The 14918-nt window shown below is 33.6% G+C and overlaps 1 protein-coding gene across 2 annotated transcripts; it reads left to right on the top strand.

Annotated features, from left to right (window-relative positions):
• The first annotated feature begins 642 nt into the window (after window positions 1-642).
• Window positions 643-14761, top strand: LOC126777200 (serine protease 27-like). Of its 2 annotated transcripts, none has more exons than XM_050500173.1 (7): window positions 643-963; window positions 2042-2240; window positions 3732-3828; window positions 4798-4971; window positions 11899-12048; window positions 12575-12795; window positions 14262-14761. In XM_050500173.1, the coding sequence occupies exons 1-7, from the start codon at window positions 684-686 to the stop codon at window positions 14632-14634; spliced, it is 1494 nt and encodes a 497-aa protein (XP_050356130.1). In that variant the 5' UTR covers window positions 643-683; the 3' UTR covers window positions 14635-14761. The 2 variants fall into 2 exon arrangements, with proteins under 2 accessions (XP_050356130.1, XP_050356131.1); XM_050500174.1 differs by having other exon boundaries at window positions 2051-2240.
• The last annotated feature ends 157 nt before the right edge of the window (window positions 14762-14918 follow it).

Raw genomic sequence — 14918 nt, forward strand, 5'->3', positions numbered from 1 at the left:
ACATAATATTACTTTTAGTCATACTAAATTATGATCACAGATAATAACTTTAAAAAAGGCGTATCACTCGATAAAAGATTAAATATTCGATTAAAAAGTATCGAGTTAGTATTGTTTCGTTATCTTACAGAATAAACAATTATTTAATTGTATTTGATTAACATACCTTTGCCCCTAATTTGATTGTCAGAAAAAAGTCGTCTGTTTTTTTGCCGGTTCTTCTCAAATCTACATTCTAAATCGACTCTGCATTCAAATCAATCTTGGAACGTAGCGATTCAAAAGTGCTTATAAAATCGTATTTGAATAAAGAATATTTTTATTTTACTAATTTTGATTCAATTTACAATAACAATGTACTAAACTCATATAATTTTACTAGAATTAATATTCGTTCATTGCACTAAAAAGAATCGCTGTTTGGGGGTAGAATAACTATGGACTTACAACTTATCAGGTTTAAAATGAGATCAGTTGATATGATAATAATTTTACTCTAGACGTTAGTAAATTTCAGGATGATGATGATGAAATTATTGATGGAGCAGATATATAATATCTGGAATTAAAAATTAAAGTAAACACACATAGACAAACAGACCGATATGTGTATTTATATATACCCACACCATCGTCCTGATTAACAGTTTCAATAAAACAATGAAAAGAAGGAAATATTAAAGATGAAATACGTCAGTTTGATAAAAGAGACGATAAAAATTTTACTAATATTAAACAAATTAGTTATGACACTTGACGTAGAAGAATTGGTAGATGATAATTTTGAAAGTGATCAAGGAATCGACGCTGAGTTTGATGGTGATGAACGAACTGATGTTGTGATTGAAGACGATGGTGTTAGCGACAAAGAATTAGTTAGTTTATTAGAAAAGAAGTATAGATTTGTTAATGACAATAGTTCAAAGAGATATCGAATAGAAAGCGATGGAAAAGTTTATCCAGGTATATATCTATATTTTATTTTCTTTATGTTGTGATTTCTGTTTTTTTTGTTTTTTTTTTTTAAATATAAAAAATACAATTTCGTAGCAAACGTTTTAGGTGTCATTACGGCTTAAATAGATATCAAGTTAAGTTTTAATATTAGTTAACTGTTATTTTAAAGCACATTATTTTGCGTCTATTTCTACTAACTCCTTAACTTTCGTTGTGATAGGATTTTAAATAACTGGTCTGGTATGACTTACTTTATAATGATTATTTTATTATACAATAATACTTTAAGTAATGTTAATCGGTTTCTATAGTTCTGCTTTTAAGCATTTGCTATGAGAAATTAACGATTAATATTGAATCGTATTTACTTTTCAAATTTAATATTTTATAAGGTAAATTATAGTTAAGCAACAGTAAATATATGTCCCAATATAAGACACAGGTCTCCTCTCCTCTTTAGGGAAGGTTACGTGCACCACGTCACAGTCCGCTAAATTCAGCTATATTAATTTTGACGTAATTTTTTTAAGTAAATTAGGCGGACGAGCATGTGGGCCACCTGATAGTAAGTTGTCACCAACACCCATAGACATTGGCAATGTAATAAATGTTAACCATCGCATACATCGCCAAAGTGCCATCAAACTTGGGAACTAAGATGTTATGTCACTTGTGCCTGTAATTACACTGACTCACACACCCTTCAAACCAGAACACAACAATATTATACCAAGTACTGCTGTTTTGTAGTAGAATATTTGATGACTGGATGGTACCTACCCAGACGAGCTTGCACAAAGCCCTACAACCAGTAATTTTCACCTATATAAAGTTTGACGTAATTTTAATACATGTAGTTCTCTCATGATGTTTTCCTTGACAGCTAAACATAAGGTGAATTATACGCACTAATTAACTGAAAATTTATGGGTACTTGCCTGGGTTTGAATCTTCTGTCGTCAGTTAAGATTTATATGTTCTGGTAACTGGTTTTTTTAATTATAACGGATTTGCTATCATAAATAAATATAGTTCTACTTTACTATTTTACTTGCTAACTAAAACCCTGTTTCACGTATAATAGTTTTCCCAGATTCAAAAAAGGATCGTCAACTTGCTTGGGCATTTCGAAGTTATGCCGTACGTCGAATAATAGGGGGTATGGAAACGTGCATCAATATGTATCCGTACAACGTCGCCATATCCAGGACTGGGAAGCATTGGTGCGGGGGATCCATTATTGATGAACAGTGGATACTGACTGCTGGACATTGTTTTGAATCGTAAGACATAATAATAATAATACAAGAGAAAAGTTAATTAAGTTAAATTTAAGTGATAGATATTACAAACAGCCTTGTCACTAAAGATTGAGTAAGTTAAGGAAATTATCTATGACGATATAAGTGTACAAATTTCACCAGATTAAACTAAGGGAAATATAACATGTAGTATATATACATATACTTGGTGATATGACTTTGTCTGCGAATAAGTACCATCCACTCATTACTTATTCTTTTGAACAGGTATATTTAGCGTTGTACTCCGTTTTAAAGAGTAAGTCAGCGTAACTACAAGCACAAGAGACATTAAATCTTCGTTCCCAAGGTTGGTGGCGTATTGTAAGGGATGTTAATATTCTTACAATAGTGTCAATGTCTAAATATAGGAGGTGGATTCTGTCATCTGAAAAATTATAATAGTATATACACTATATCGTTTTCAATGTAATATACATTTGATTCAAAATAGCAGCACCTATCTTCGCTTTGTTCTGATCTCCTGGTTAAGTTATCTCGCTTCTAATTTTTTTTTTATCCCCGAAAATGATGTTACCTAAATGATTGGCGACATATTCATACTTTCTCGCTTTCATTATTGTATAATTTATATTTTATTTATTGTCTTTAAAATAATCGAAATGATTAATAAACACGCATTATATTTTTTATGTTAATATAAATTTAAATTTAAATGACCGTTTCGCTTAGTACAAGACCACTGTCTCGTTAAAGTCAACAATTGTAAAATTCGTTCGTAACAATTGCTGTGGTATTACTTTGGTTAAATTAATATTATTTTGGTAAATATTGGACGCACGCCAAACCTTTATATTTTCATATGAATTGAGCATTTTGTTTATTTAAAAGAGTATTTTAAATATCAGCAAGACATTGTTTTAAAAATATTAGTAGTATATATTCATCGTTGTTTTTAAAATCAATTAATTCATTTTTTATGTTTTATGTATACGCGTTTCTATATAATTCTTAACTGTTTAAATATATAATACAAACAATAAAATTATTTTTAACACAGTCGTAATACAAAATAGTAATTAAGTTCAATATTGAAACGTTGAATAAGTAATCCTTACTTATATTATAGATGTGTTTCTTTGTTTGCTACGCTTGCATGTCTTGGTACACAATTGATTATAACAAAATTCACCATAAATCTTATCAGGGGTACAAAAATAATATGGGTACAAAAAACACACCTAACATCTCCCCATCCCTGACATGCGCATTATATATAATCTACCTATTGGGCGAAGGATTTCTGTCCATTTTAGAAGTAGTTTTTAAACTTGATCCGCAACGTAAGTAGGTGGAACATGTGCCTGAATTTCACTCATCTTAACAGAATTTATCACTCCACATAAATTAGGGACATGAAAATTTTGTGAAATTAGATATTTTGTCAATTGTCTGTTAAGATCTTCTACACACAAAAATTATTAAATAAGAAAAATATTTCATTTGTTTCAGAGCTCATGATGGTGATAGCCGGAAACTGGTTCCATTTATCGTGAGGGCGGGCAGCTCGTTCCATAACCGCGGCGGATATCAAGCAAGAGTGAATAAAGTACTCTTACTTACTCTTACATTAACATAGAAAACATTTAGAAACCCCAACATATAAGGTCCATTGGCTCCAGAAAGTAAAGTGCGATTATATTACTATTTATTTATTTTGGACAAACAAACAAACGGTATTATCACATTGAAATACATAAGAAATATCAATAAAGGTTAACCAATAATAGTTCCAATGTAATATTGGGAACTTATATTAAAACAAATATTTAAAGAAAAATAAATTTAAAAAAGAAACAAATTAATTGAGAAAGGCATTATAAGATCATAATAAATCGATTACAAAATAATCATCACTGTATATAAAAAATTAAATCAATTATATTTTTTTTTTTTTTTTTTTTATAGTAAAGGAAGGCGGACGAGCATATGGGCCACCTGATGGTAAGTGGTCACCAACGCTCTTAGACATTGGCATTGTAAGAAATGTCAACCATCGCTTACATATCCAATGCGCCACCAACCTTGGGAACTAAGATTTTATGTCCCTTGTGCCTGTAATTACACTGGCTCACTCACCCTTCAAACCGGAACACAACAATATCAAGTATTGCTGTTTTGCGGTAGAATATCTGATGAGTGGGTGGTACCTACCCAGACGAGCTTGCACAAAGCCCTACCACCAGTAATATATTATACTATTCCTTAAAACAATCATTATTACGTATAATATTATATATGTTTTAAAGTATAGTGATTACTCATGGTCTTGGATTCAAACCTCAGGTCCAGTCAAAAAAAATTGTTTTATTTTTGTTAAGAAATTCTAAAAAACAGACTAAAGTTTGAAAATTGGCCGTGTAATACTTGTGAGGTATGATACGTCCTGCGCAGAGGGTCCTTGAGAATGCCCAATGTTATCTAAATTTGTCCAGTAGATATCATCGTCACTTTTATTGCCTTGATCTGAAACTTTAGTAAAAATTTTATATTTATAGGTTCTCAATTTTTGTTCTAGGTTTTCTTCCCAATCAGCTACTCGCCTGGTAACGCAGACTTCGACTATTCGTTGTTGCGTCTTGACCGTCCTCTGCCTATTGGTCGAAACATAGCCGTCCTTAATTTACCAGCGAAGGATTACTTGATCGACCCTGATGACATACTGATTGTAACTGGATGGGGAAGCACTCATGTGAGTAGTGTACTCGTTTTATTGATAGAGCCCTGTGGTTGGAACTTCTAAAACTGAATCTATGATCGCGGGTTCAAAACTCTGGCAAGCACCACTTTTGATGTGCTTAATTTGTGTTTATAATTCATATCGGTGTGGTGAAGGAAAATGTCGATAGGACATCTGTATGTGTCTAATTTTATATTCTATTACGTATATATCCACAAACCTAAATTTGAGCAGCATGGTGAAATAAACTTCAAACCTCCTTCAAATCTCCTCCCAGGGATAGGCCTTAGCCCAGCAGTGGGACCTTCATACGCTATTACTTTACTTTCATCTGATTAACTTAAGACTACTAAAATCAAAAAAGTGCTTAAAATCTTATTCGAATTTCAAATCCAAAGAGACTTTCCAAGTGCTCTTAAATTTTCAAGTGGTTTCCGTTCGGAACGTTGTCTCGGAAACTGTAAGACAATCTGTGAGTACCGATCTCTTTTAAAAATAAAATTTACTAAAACATTTATGTGGAATGTCAAGAGGACAGTAGAGTAGGAGTAATCAATACTAATTGTATAAATGTGAAAATAACTCTGTCTGACTGTCATGATTTCACGTCAATACCACTGAACTTATTTTGATGAAATTTGGTATGAAGCAAGCTTGAACCCCAAGTACGGATATAGGCTACTTTTTTATACCCAGCACATACCTCTCCACTCTAACACGCAGGCAAAGCCGCGGGCAAAAACTATTTATCAATATGTTTAAAGTACTACAATTCCTGTTAAATATACATTCACTTATTAATCCGAGATGGCGCAGTTGTTAGAACATGTCAATATTAAACGATGACCGCGGATTCGACTCCAGATAACACTGAATTTTCATTTGCCTTATATCTGCTTATAATAATTAATCTAGTACTTAGTATCATAAGAAAATGAGTGTCGGATAATATACCGCATGTGTTCTACCACTAACTCACATTGGAATGGTGGCATAAAAAAAAAGAGGAGGCCTTAGTCCAGCAGTGGGCCGTTTACAGGCTGTAACTTTACTTTTACTTTATTCATTCTTATAAAAATAAATATAATACATAAAGTCTATATAAAGTACAAAGAAATCTGAAACATTAATTATTACAATGGAATGTGTTGAAAAGGCTAATAGCTAGAATTCATCTCTTAGATGCAACCCCTTGAAGATTAAAAAAGCTTTCTTTAAAAACAACTGCATTTCTTTGTACAGAAAATTCACAATATGTGATGGGTTGGCATAGAGCGGGGAGTTTCGTAGAAGCTCAATTCCGACTCAAGTAGTTGTTATAACATAGTATTACAAGCTTATTGAACTATTTTAGACTAGTTGTTGTCCCCGACTTTGTACGGGTTAATTTATACCGAGATATATTTGAGCTATGACGAGTTTGGCTTGGTTGGTAGATACTTGCCTTTCACACCGAAGGTCGTGTGTTCGATTCTCACCCTGGATCGACATCTGTGTGCATGGATATGTCTGTTTGTCCTGAGTTTGGGTGTATTTTTTTTATATAGAATAGGAAGGCGGACGAGCATATGGGCCAACTGATGGTAAGTAGTCACCAACGCCCATAGACATTGGCATTTTAAGAAATGTTAACCATCGCTTACATCACCAATGCGCCACCAACCTTGGGAACTAAGATGTTATGTCCCTTGTGCCTGTAATTACACTGGCTCACTCACCCTTCAAACCAGAACACAATAATATCAAGTATTGCTATTTTGCGGTAGAATATCTGATGAGTGGGAGGTACCTACCCAGACGAGCTTGCACAAAGCCCTACCACCAGTGTAGTATTATAGTGCACAAGTGTATGCGCAAACACAGGTGCACTCTCTATTCCCTAACTCTCATAATCCGATGGGAGGGCAATTCGACACGACCGGAAAGAGTTCAGGCAATGGCAAAGGCAATCAGTCACATATTTTATCGCCAAATAGCAACACTTATTATTGTTGTGTTCTGGTTGATTGGTGAGTGTGATATCTTAATTACGAAGGTTGGTGGCGCTGTAAGGGATGGTTAATATTTCTTATAGTGCCAATGTACATGGATGGTGGTTACTGTCACCATTTGGCGGTCAGTGATGGCAGCATAAAAAAACTTATTCGAAACGGTGTTTGTTTTTACTTTTCCCGTAAACAAGTAAGTTAATTACGTATTAAACATAATATTAATTGTAATAACATATTAACAACACTGGCTCACTCACCCTTCAAACCAGAACACAACAACACCAAGTACTTCTGTTTTGCGTAGAATATCTGATGAGTGGGTGGTACCTACGCAGACGAGCTAGCACAAAGCTCTACCACCAGTAAATATTACCATACATACAATTATATATATACCAGTAATTATCTATATAAGTATATATTTACAAAAATAAAACTAGTATATGTAGGATATCCGTTGTCTGGTTTCCATAGCACAAGCTTTGTACAAGCTTAGTTTGGGATCAGATGGCCGTGTGTGAATAATGTCCCAGGATATTATTTATTTATTATTTATAAGAAATCAATGACATGAATAACAAAATATTAAAAGTTGACTAAAAGCTATAGCTACATCTTCTTTTAAGTGAAAAATACAAAAAAAAAAAATAAAAAAAATAGTCTGAATATTAAACGTGAAAATCATTTTAACTTTAATTCAATTTAAATGATTTAAAAGTTAAAGACTTTTAACTTTAATTCAATTTAAATGATTTAGAAGTTAATTACAAAAATAACTTACTTAAAAATTTCATATTACAAATTAAAAAATTCAGTCAAAATTCACGACGCGCAGTTTGGTTTTAAGCCTGAATTATCAACTGAGACCGCAATACTGTGCCTCAAGCAGACTGTGCGGTACTACACTGACAGGAAAACGCCGGTATACGCTTGTTTTTTGGACCTGTCTAAAGCTTTTGATCGAGTGTCATATAAAATTCTTTGGCAAAAGCTCAAAACCGAAACTAGCTTAAGATCCAATCAAATCTCATTGCTTAAGTACTGGTATGAAAACCAAACGAACGTGGTGAGATGGGGACAGTCACCAAGCGATTCATACAAATTGAAGTGCGGAGTAAGACAGGGTGGCCTCACATCGCCCAGGCTTTTCAATTTGTATGTGAACCAACTGATTGGGAGGCTGAGTGGAGCCGGAGTTGGATGTTCCATCGATGGCGTGGCTATGAACAATTTCAGCTACGCGGACGACATGGTTCTGCTGAGCCCTTCAGTCAGTGGTCTAAAAAAATTGCTAAAGATCTGTGAGGACTATGCCAGGGTGAATGGACTCAGTTACAATGTGAAGAAAAGTGAATTTATGCTTTTCAGGGGTAGGAACAAGCCGATAAATTGTAATCCTGACATAAGACTATATGGCACACCCCTGAAACAGGTAACTGATTTCAGATACCTTGGTCACATAGTTAATGAAAACCTCAGTGATAACAGTGACATTGAACGTGAGCGTAGGGCTCTGTCGGTCCGAGGTAATATGTTGGCTCGCAGATTTGCACGGTGTACGACACCTGTAAAGCTGGCCCTGTTTCGAGCATATTGCCAATCATTTTACACGTGCAGTCCGTGGACGAACTATACGCTGAGGGCCTACAGTGCCCTACGCGTCCAATACAACAATGTGTTGAGGGCGGTGTTGAGGAAACCTCGACACTGTAGTGCGTCGGCAATGTTCGCTGATGCTCGCGTGGACGATTTTTTCTCTATAATACGCAAGCGTGTTGCCTCCATTATGAGCAGAACTTCGAAAAGTACCAATACCCTCCTCAGCACATTGGCTTGTAAATTGGACAGTCACTTCTGGGAACACTGGAATGGTGTACATGTGAAGCGGGTCTAATTCTAGGATTAAGTACTAACATAGTTTAAGCATTCGTTACTAATCTATTTAATTTTAATTATTTATTTTAATTTATTTGTTATTATTTTTTAATTTTATTTGAATTTAATGTTAATTTTAATTTAATATGGATTGTTTAATCTGAAATAAAGTATTATTATTATTATTATTATAAAACCTATTTGAATTGATGGGTGTTACACGCCTTTCCTTTTTTTCTAGTATCAGTAATTTGGCATTCAAAAGAAATAGACAAAGCATTGTATTAAATCACGAAAATATACGATAAACGAAATTTTATCATAATAGACGAGATGGTGCTTTAAGCATGTCATACAATATATCTGACGTATTTTCCTTTGGCGAAAGCTCAATTATGTAAGCCGATTTAGTTGAAGGTGCATTTCGCATGAAAAGGCTTTTGTGTCTTTGTGTGCTAAGCATAGCTTTCGGTTTCCTAGGCAGCGTTACAGAAATGTTGAAATGCAAAACTATTATCACGCTCAAAATTTTACTACGCTAGTTTCTGCATGCGACTTCGCTCACGTGTGAGAAGCGAGGGGCAGATTAACCTATGTCTTTTTCTGAACCCCTGGTAACGCGTACGGTTGGTTGAGTAGTTAAAACGTAAAAACGTAACGTAGTTTTTGTATTTATAATATTAACATATTTTGTATACTGCTATTGTTTTATTTAAACAAATATCTCTCTGATTAAAATCTTGCATAAAATTCTTATTTTACACTTGAGAAGTCAGGAGGGGTTCAATTGGCAACCCGTAGTTGTCCCTTGACCCGGGGTTGAGTTTATTTCATCCCATCTTTCTATGGGGGCTAGTTATGCGGAATTGTATCGTGAGCTTGAAATGAAATATAAACACAAATAAAATTATGCTTCCCGGATTCGAATCCGCTATCTCAGCTTTTTACTTTAGGAACTAGAACAACAGAATCGTCTTGTTTTGTTTTTGTTAGTTTGTCAGTTGGTTTTAATTACTGCAAACATTCAGTTTCAAAGATCAATAGTTATACATAAGTCGTGGTAGGGAACGCAGCTGCAAAACCAACATTATTTATATAAATCGCTTGATAGTATATAATGAAACTCTCGATGTGATTGTTTGACCTGAATGATGAAAGTTTATTTATGTTCTGATCATTGTTTTCATTGTATGTTTTAGTTTATGCAAATTTAGAAATTGTTTCCACTTTTAATTCGCTTTGTCAACGAAGATTTCTGGTTCGAACCTGGATAATTTAAGCCATTATTTGGCGGCAAAGGAAAACATTATGAGGAAACCTGCACGTGTTCTTTGAAATTCGAACACATGTGTATCGAATGGGAGACCTGATGGTAAGTGGTCCATCACCCATTACATTGACGCTGTAATAAATATTAAAAAATCATTACACCCACCAACCTTGGGAATAAGGGTGTTTATTTATTTATTTATTTATTTATTTATTAGGGAAACATACAGCATATCGTATATTACAACTTAATATAATAATCATATTTTAACACTTATGCCAGTTAAGTTTCCACTACTGTTTTAACAGGGAAGTGGACTAATTTTGATGTTACATAAAATATAACTATTTATGACAAAGTAAAATTTTAACGTAAATATGGTTATGGTTAATTACTAATAAGTATTTTTCACAAGATTTCCCTTATGTCACTTGCTCAACGAAAACACAATAATACTAAGTATTGCTATTTGGCCGTAGAATAATGTGATGAGCGGGAGGGCCTTCTCAAACGGACTTACACAAAGTCCCACCACGCAAATGCATTAGTTTGACTAACACAGACTTAAAAAGTAACTAATTTTGAAGTCAGTTTTTATTTATTTTATCAAAACGAATTTAATAACGATTCTATTTCAAAGAACATTTTTTACGCTTATCATTTTCGACTCTTCCCATTGTCACAGAAAGTTTTCGTTAATTAATGCTATGACGGTGCTCGACAAACGACCTAATTAAAATAAAAGAACACTTTGAATTTGCGCTTTATTAATCGTGACGACCAATTACAACTGACCAAGTTAATATAGCCATACTTTTCTAAACTGTTGTAGAGATTAAGTAAAATTATAAATATTCCACTGCAAGACAAAAGCTCTCGTGAGTAAAATACCTGGAGCTTAATCTGTGCTAATCCGAAGCGAGCTGGTGAATTTTATCTGACATGTGACAAGTTTTTTTCTCCACCATTCATGTGAAGATTCAATAACAAGAATTAAGCACTTGACAACTTAGTGGCGCTCTAATTAATATAAGCTAATTCATAATCAATTTATTTATTTATTTTCAACAATTTATACATATTATCTTCATATATCACGGTGTTTGTGGTTTAACTCCTCCGAAACGGCTCCACCGATTTTTATAAAATTTGTTATGTATATTTGGTAAGTATGAAAATAGTTCGTAAAGTATACTTTATACCGCCAGGTGATAAGGGTGTCCCTATCCAGATTTTATTTCTGTTTTTTTGTCATTATTTATATTTTGTATTTTATTTAGATTAAGCGTAAAAAATACATAAAACCCCAAATTTTCACCCTAGGAGGGTTTTTATCACGCTTTTAGTATGAAAAATGTCCAAATAATTTTACCGTCGTTTGTATTTCAAACAAAACGAAATTATTCGTAAACAATATATAAGACAGTAACTACAATAGTATTATACTGCGTCGTAGCTACTAACGGTACTAATTTATGGTATTCATGATGTTATATGTGTAATTTATACATGCTGAATTATGAGTACTTGAGAACATATTTGTGCACTTGTGAATGGCCGCCGTGGCAAAAATCATACAGAACGTCAATATAATCATTCCTTGTATATTTAGTTACAAAAACTTTGCTAGGTGAAATATTTACGTCTTTTTATATGTACCAGACGAAGTTGTGGGTGTGTGTGGATATTTGCTTATGTGTGAGTCTAATAGACCATATTAACTTTTCTTCTGGAAGTAATTCGAAATAGTAATATTCGAAAATAGAATCTATTCGAATGTCTACGTCATGTACTTAATTACAGGAAACCGGTTTCGGTCACATACCAGAACGGTTGCGCTTCGTTCCAGTACCGATAATGAAGCTACAGGAGTGCCAGAAGGCTTACCGCTTCTACATTACACCGAGGATGCTGTGCGCAGGATACGCTACAGGTGGAAAAGATGCATGTAACGTGAGTAACAGCAGAGCTTCTCAATCTGTAGTACCCTAATCACTTTTCAGCGTATCCACTCAAATTGAAATTATTTTAATAAATGTCTCACTATACATAGTCAAAGAAAACAACGGACTTTTATTTATTTAATGCGGACTTTTACATATAAACGTTCATTTAAATATTTTATTTAATCAAATGCGGAAGTTTTATTGTTTTTTGTAATCCTGTTGTAAAACCTTATAAAGGGGTACAGTTGAAAAAAATCATGTTGGTTCGGTTAATTAGTTAAGATGTGAAAGCGTAACAAACAGACAAACTCACTTTCGCGTTTATAATATTCGTAAGGATTACAAATATTTATTATTATATCAGTTTTTTTATCTCAGTAACTCCAAACCTTAACAGCTTAGAGGAGTCTTTCAAGGCAAATGTGCAACCCTTCACCTACTATTAGATTTTTATAAAAAAAAAAAACGTTTAATTTTGAGTGTCTTTTTGGACAACTCATACATCATATTAAAAAAATATTTAATCCTCTTAGCACGACTCCGGTGGTCCAGCAGTGAGAGACGGCGTTCTAATTGGTATAGTTTCGTTTGGTGGTAAGAAATGTGGTGATCCTCGGTCCCCTGGAGTCTACAGTCGCGTCGCTGAAATAACAGAATGGGTGGAGGCGACCATATCTGATAATGAAGCGTACACCGTCCCGGAGCTAAAGAAGAAGATAGAGAAAGCAAGGCAGAGAGAGAGGGAATTAAAAAAGTTAGTTCTTTTAGATTACTAAGGTACTTATGAAACGTGAACTTTAACCGAACATAGCCGTTTCATAAGAGGGCACCGCTTTTCATGTGCTATATATGTGTTTATAATTCATCTCTTCAGTGATGTATGAAAAATCGTTAAAAAACCAGCTTTTCCGATGATATTCTGACTCGTGTTAGACATTTCTACTCACCAAACCACATTGAATATTATTTTATGGAATAACCTCCAAATATTCTTTGTATATTTTATAGAATATATAAGCGGATGGATAAGTGGGCCACCATGATGATACGTGGTAACCACCGCTCCTAGACATTGGCGAGGTAAGAAATAGCAACCATTCCTTACATCGCCAATGTGCCAACCTTGGGGACTATTCTTGAATATTTTTTTTTTTTATAGAATAGGAAGGTGGACGAGCATATGGGCCACCTGATGGTAAGTGGTCACCAAACGCCCTTAGACATTGGCATTGTAAGAAATGTCAACCATCGCTTATAGCCAATGCGCCACCAACCTTGGGAACTAAGATTTTATGTCCCTTGTGCCTGTAATTACGCTGGCTCACTCACCCTTCAAACCGGAACACAACAATATCGAGGTATTGCTGTTTTGCGGTAGAATATCTGATGAGTGGGTGGTACCTACCCCGACGAGCTTGCACAAAGCCCTACCACCAGTAAATCATATTCTTGTATCACCAGAATATCATATATTTGTAATATATAATATAAAACAAATTAATATGTTTAACCAATGAGAGTATTTTTAATACAGTTTTAGCTTCGTTCATTGGCAGTTTACGTATATAAGTCTGAAGTATAGTTGTCTGACGTTATTATCCGTTGTAATATCTGATATTAATGAAATAACTTGCTAAGGAACTATTTCTTTGTAACGTCAGACGCTACCAAAATTAATATAACCTTCGAATTTCATTATATACTTGATATTATAAAATTAGAAATTTATAAGAAAATGTACGTATAGTAACTTCTTCGCCCTAATTGCCTAATATTATAAATGTGAAAGTGTGTTTGTTTCTTTGTTACGCTTTCATGTCTTAACTACTCAATTGATCAGGGTGGAAAATTTATATAAACGTTGTCAGGGGTATATGAAGATCATAGTGTATATAATAACTGGTTATTTTTTTTATATAACCTTATTTATAATTATGTTTTATTTCAGTATTAATGATACCATATTATGCATTTTTTTAATGTTTGTTTTTAATTAAAATTGGAAGGCAGCTTGCAAAATATTCACCATCCTACTTGGAGCCAAGATGGTATGTCTCCACCATCAGTTACACTGACTCACTTAAAACAGATACACAACAATACTAAGTATTTAATATTATTTACGCGTTAAATGATTATTATAGCCCTTTGCGTATTGTTTTTAATTTTCATTTACTCATAGATTTTATTTTTTAAAATCTAAACGTGTTTTCGTTTTAGATTCAAGGAGCGCGTCGAAGAAAAAAAAAATAAGATAAAGAATTGGATTCGAGAAACACTAAAATCTCCGACATTCCTTCAACTAGCTAAAAAGAAACTGACGGAAGCTGGATTCAGTGTTCGAAGAAACTTTCGAAGAATATTGAATGAACCGGAAGTACTGGACGAAAGGACAATGGATGAAATTAATTTGTCGAATCTTATTAATGAATCGATTTTGGAGGATGAAAACGAAAACGAGTCAGAATTACTTTTAAGGATGTTGGCTATGCAAGAGATTATATTGAACGGCAACAGTGAGGAGCTACTGGTTAACAAAGAGAGTATTGAAGAAGTTGAGGCTCTAGTTGCGTATTTAACTAAAATAAAATAATCATAATATATTTCGCTTCACAAAAACAAATATTGCATAATAAAAAATGTGGCCGTTTTAAATTAAAATACAACCGGCTTTATTAGTTTGATCGTAGAACACGAAATAAAAACTAACCAATACATTATCCAGTTCCTTAATAACTGTATTACCTAAATTGCGACATCTAGCATCTAGTTTTTTAACTTTTTGGTCATTTTACCATTACCTAGCCGCGCCATCTATGATATATGCTTAAATTTATTTAGTGAACTAATCTTTCAACTTTTTTTAATATAAAATTA

Source organism: Nymphalis io, chromosome 22 (assembly GCF_905147045.1).
Source record: "Nymphalis io chromosome 22, ilAglIoxx1.1, whole genome shotgun sequence".
In the NCBI taxonomy this organism is placed as follows: domain Eukaryota; kingdom Metazoa; phylum Arthropoda; class Insecta; order Lepidoptera; family Nymphalidae; genus Nymphalis; species Nymphalis io.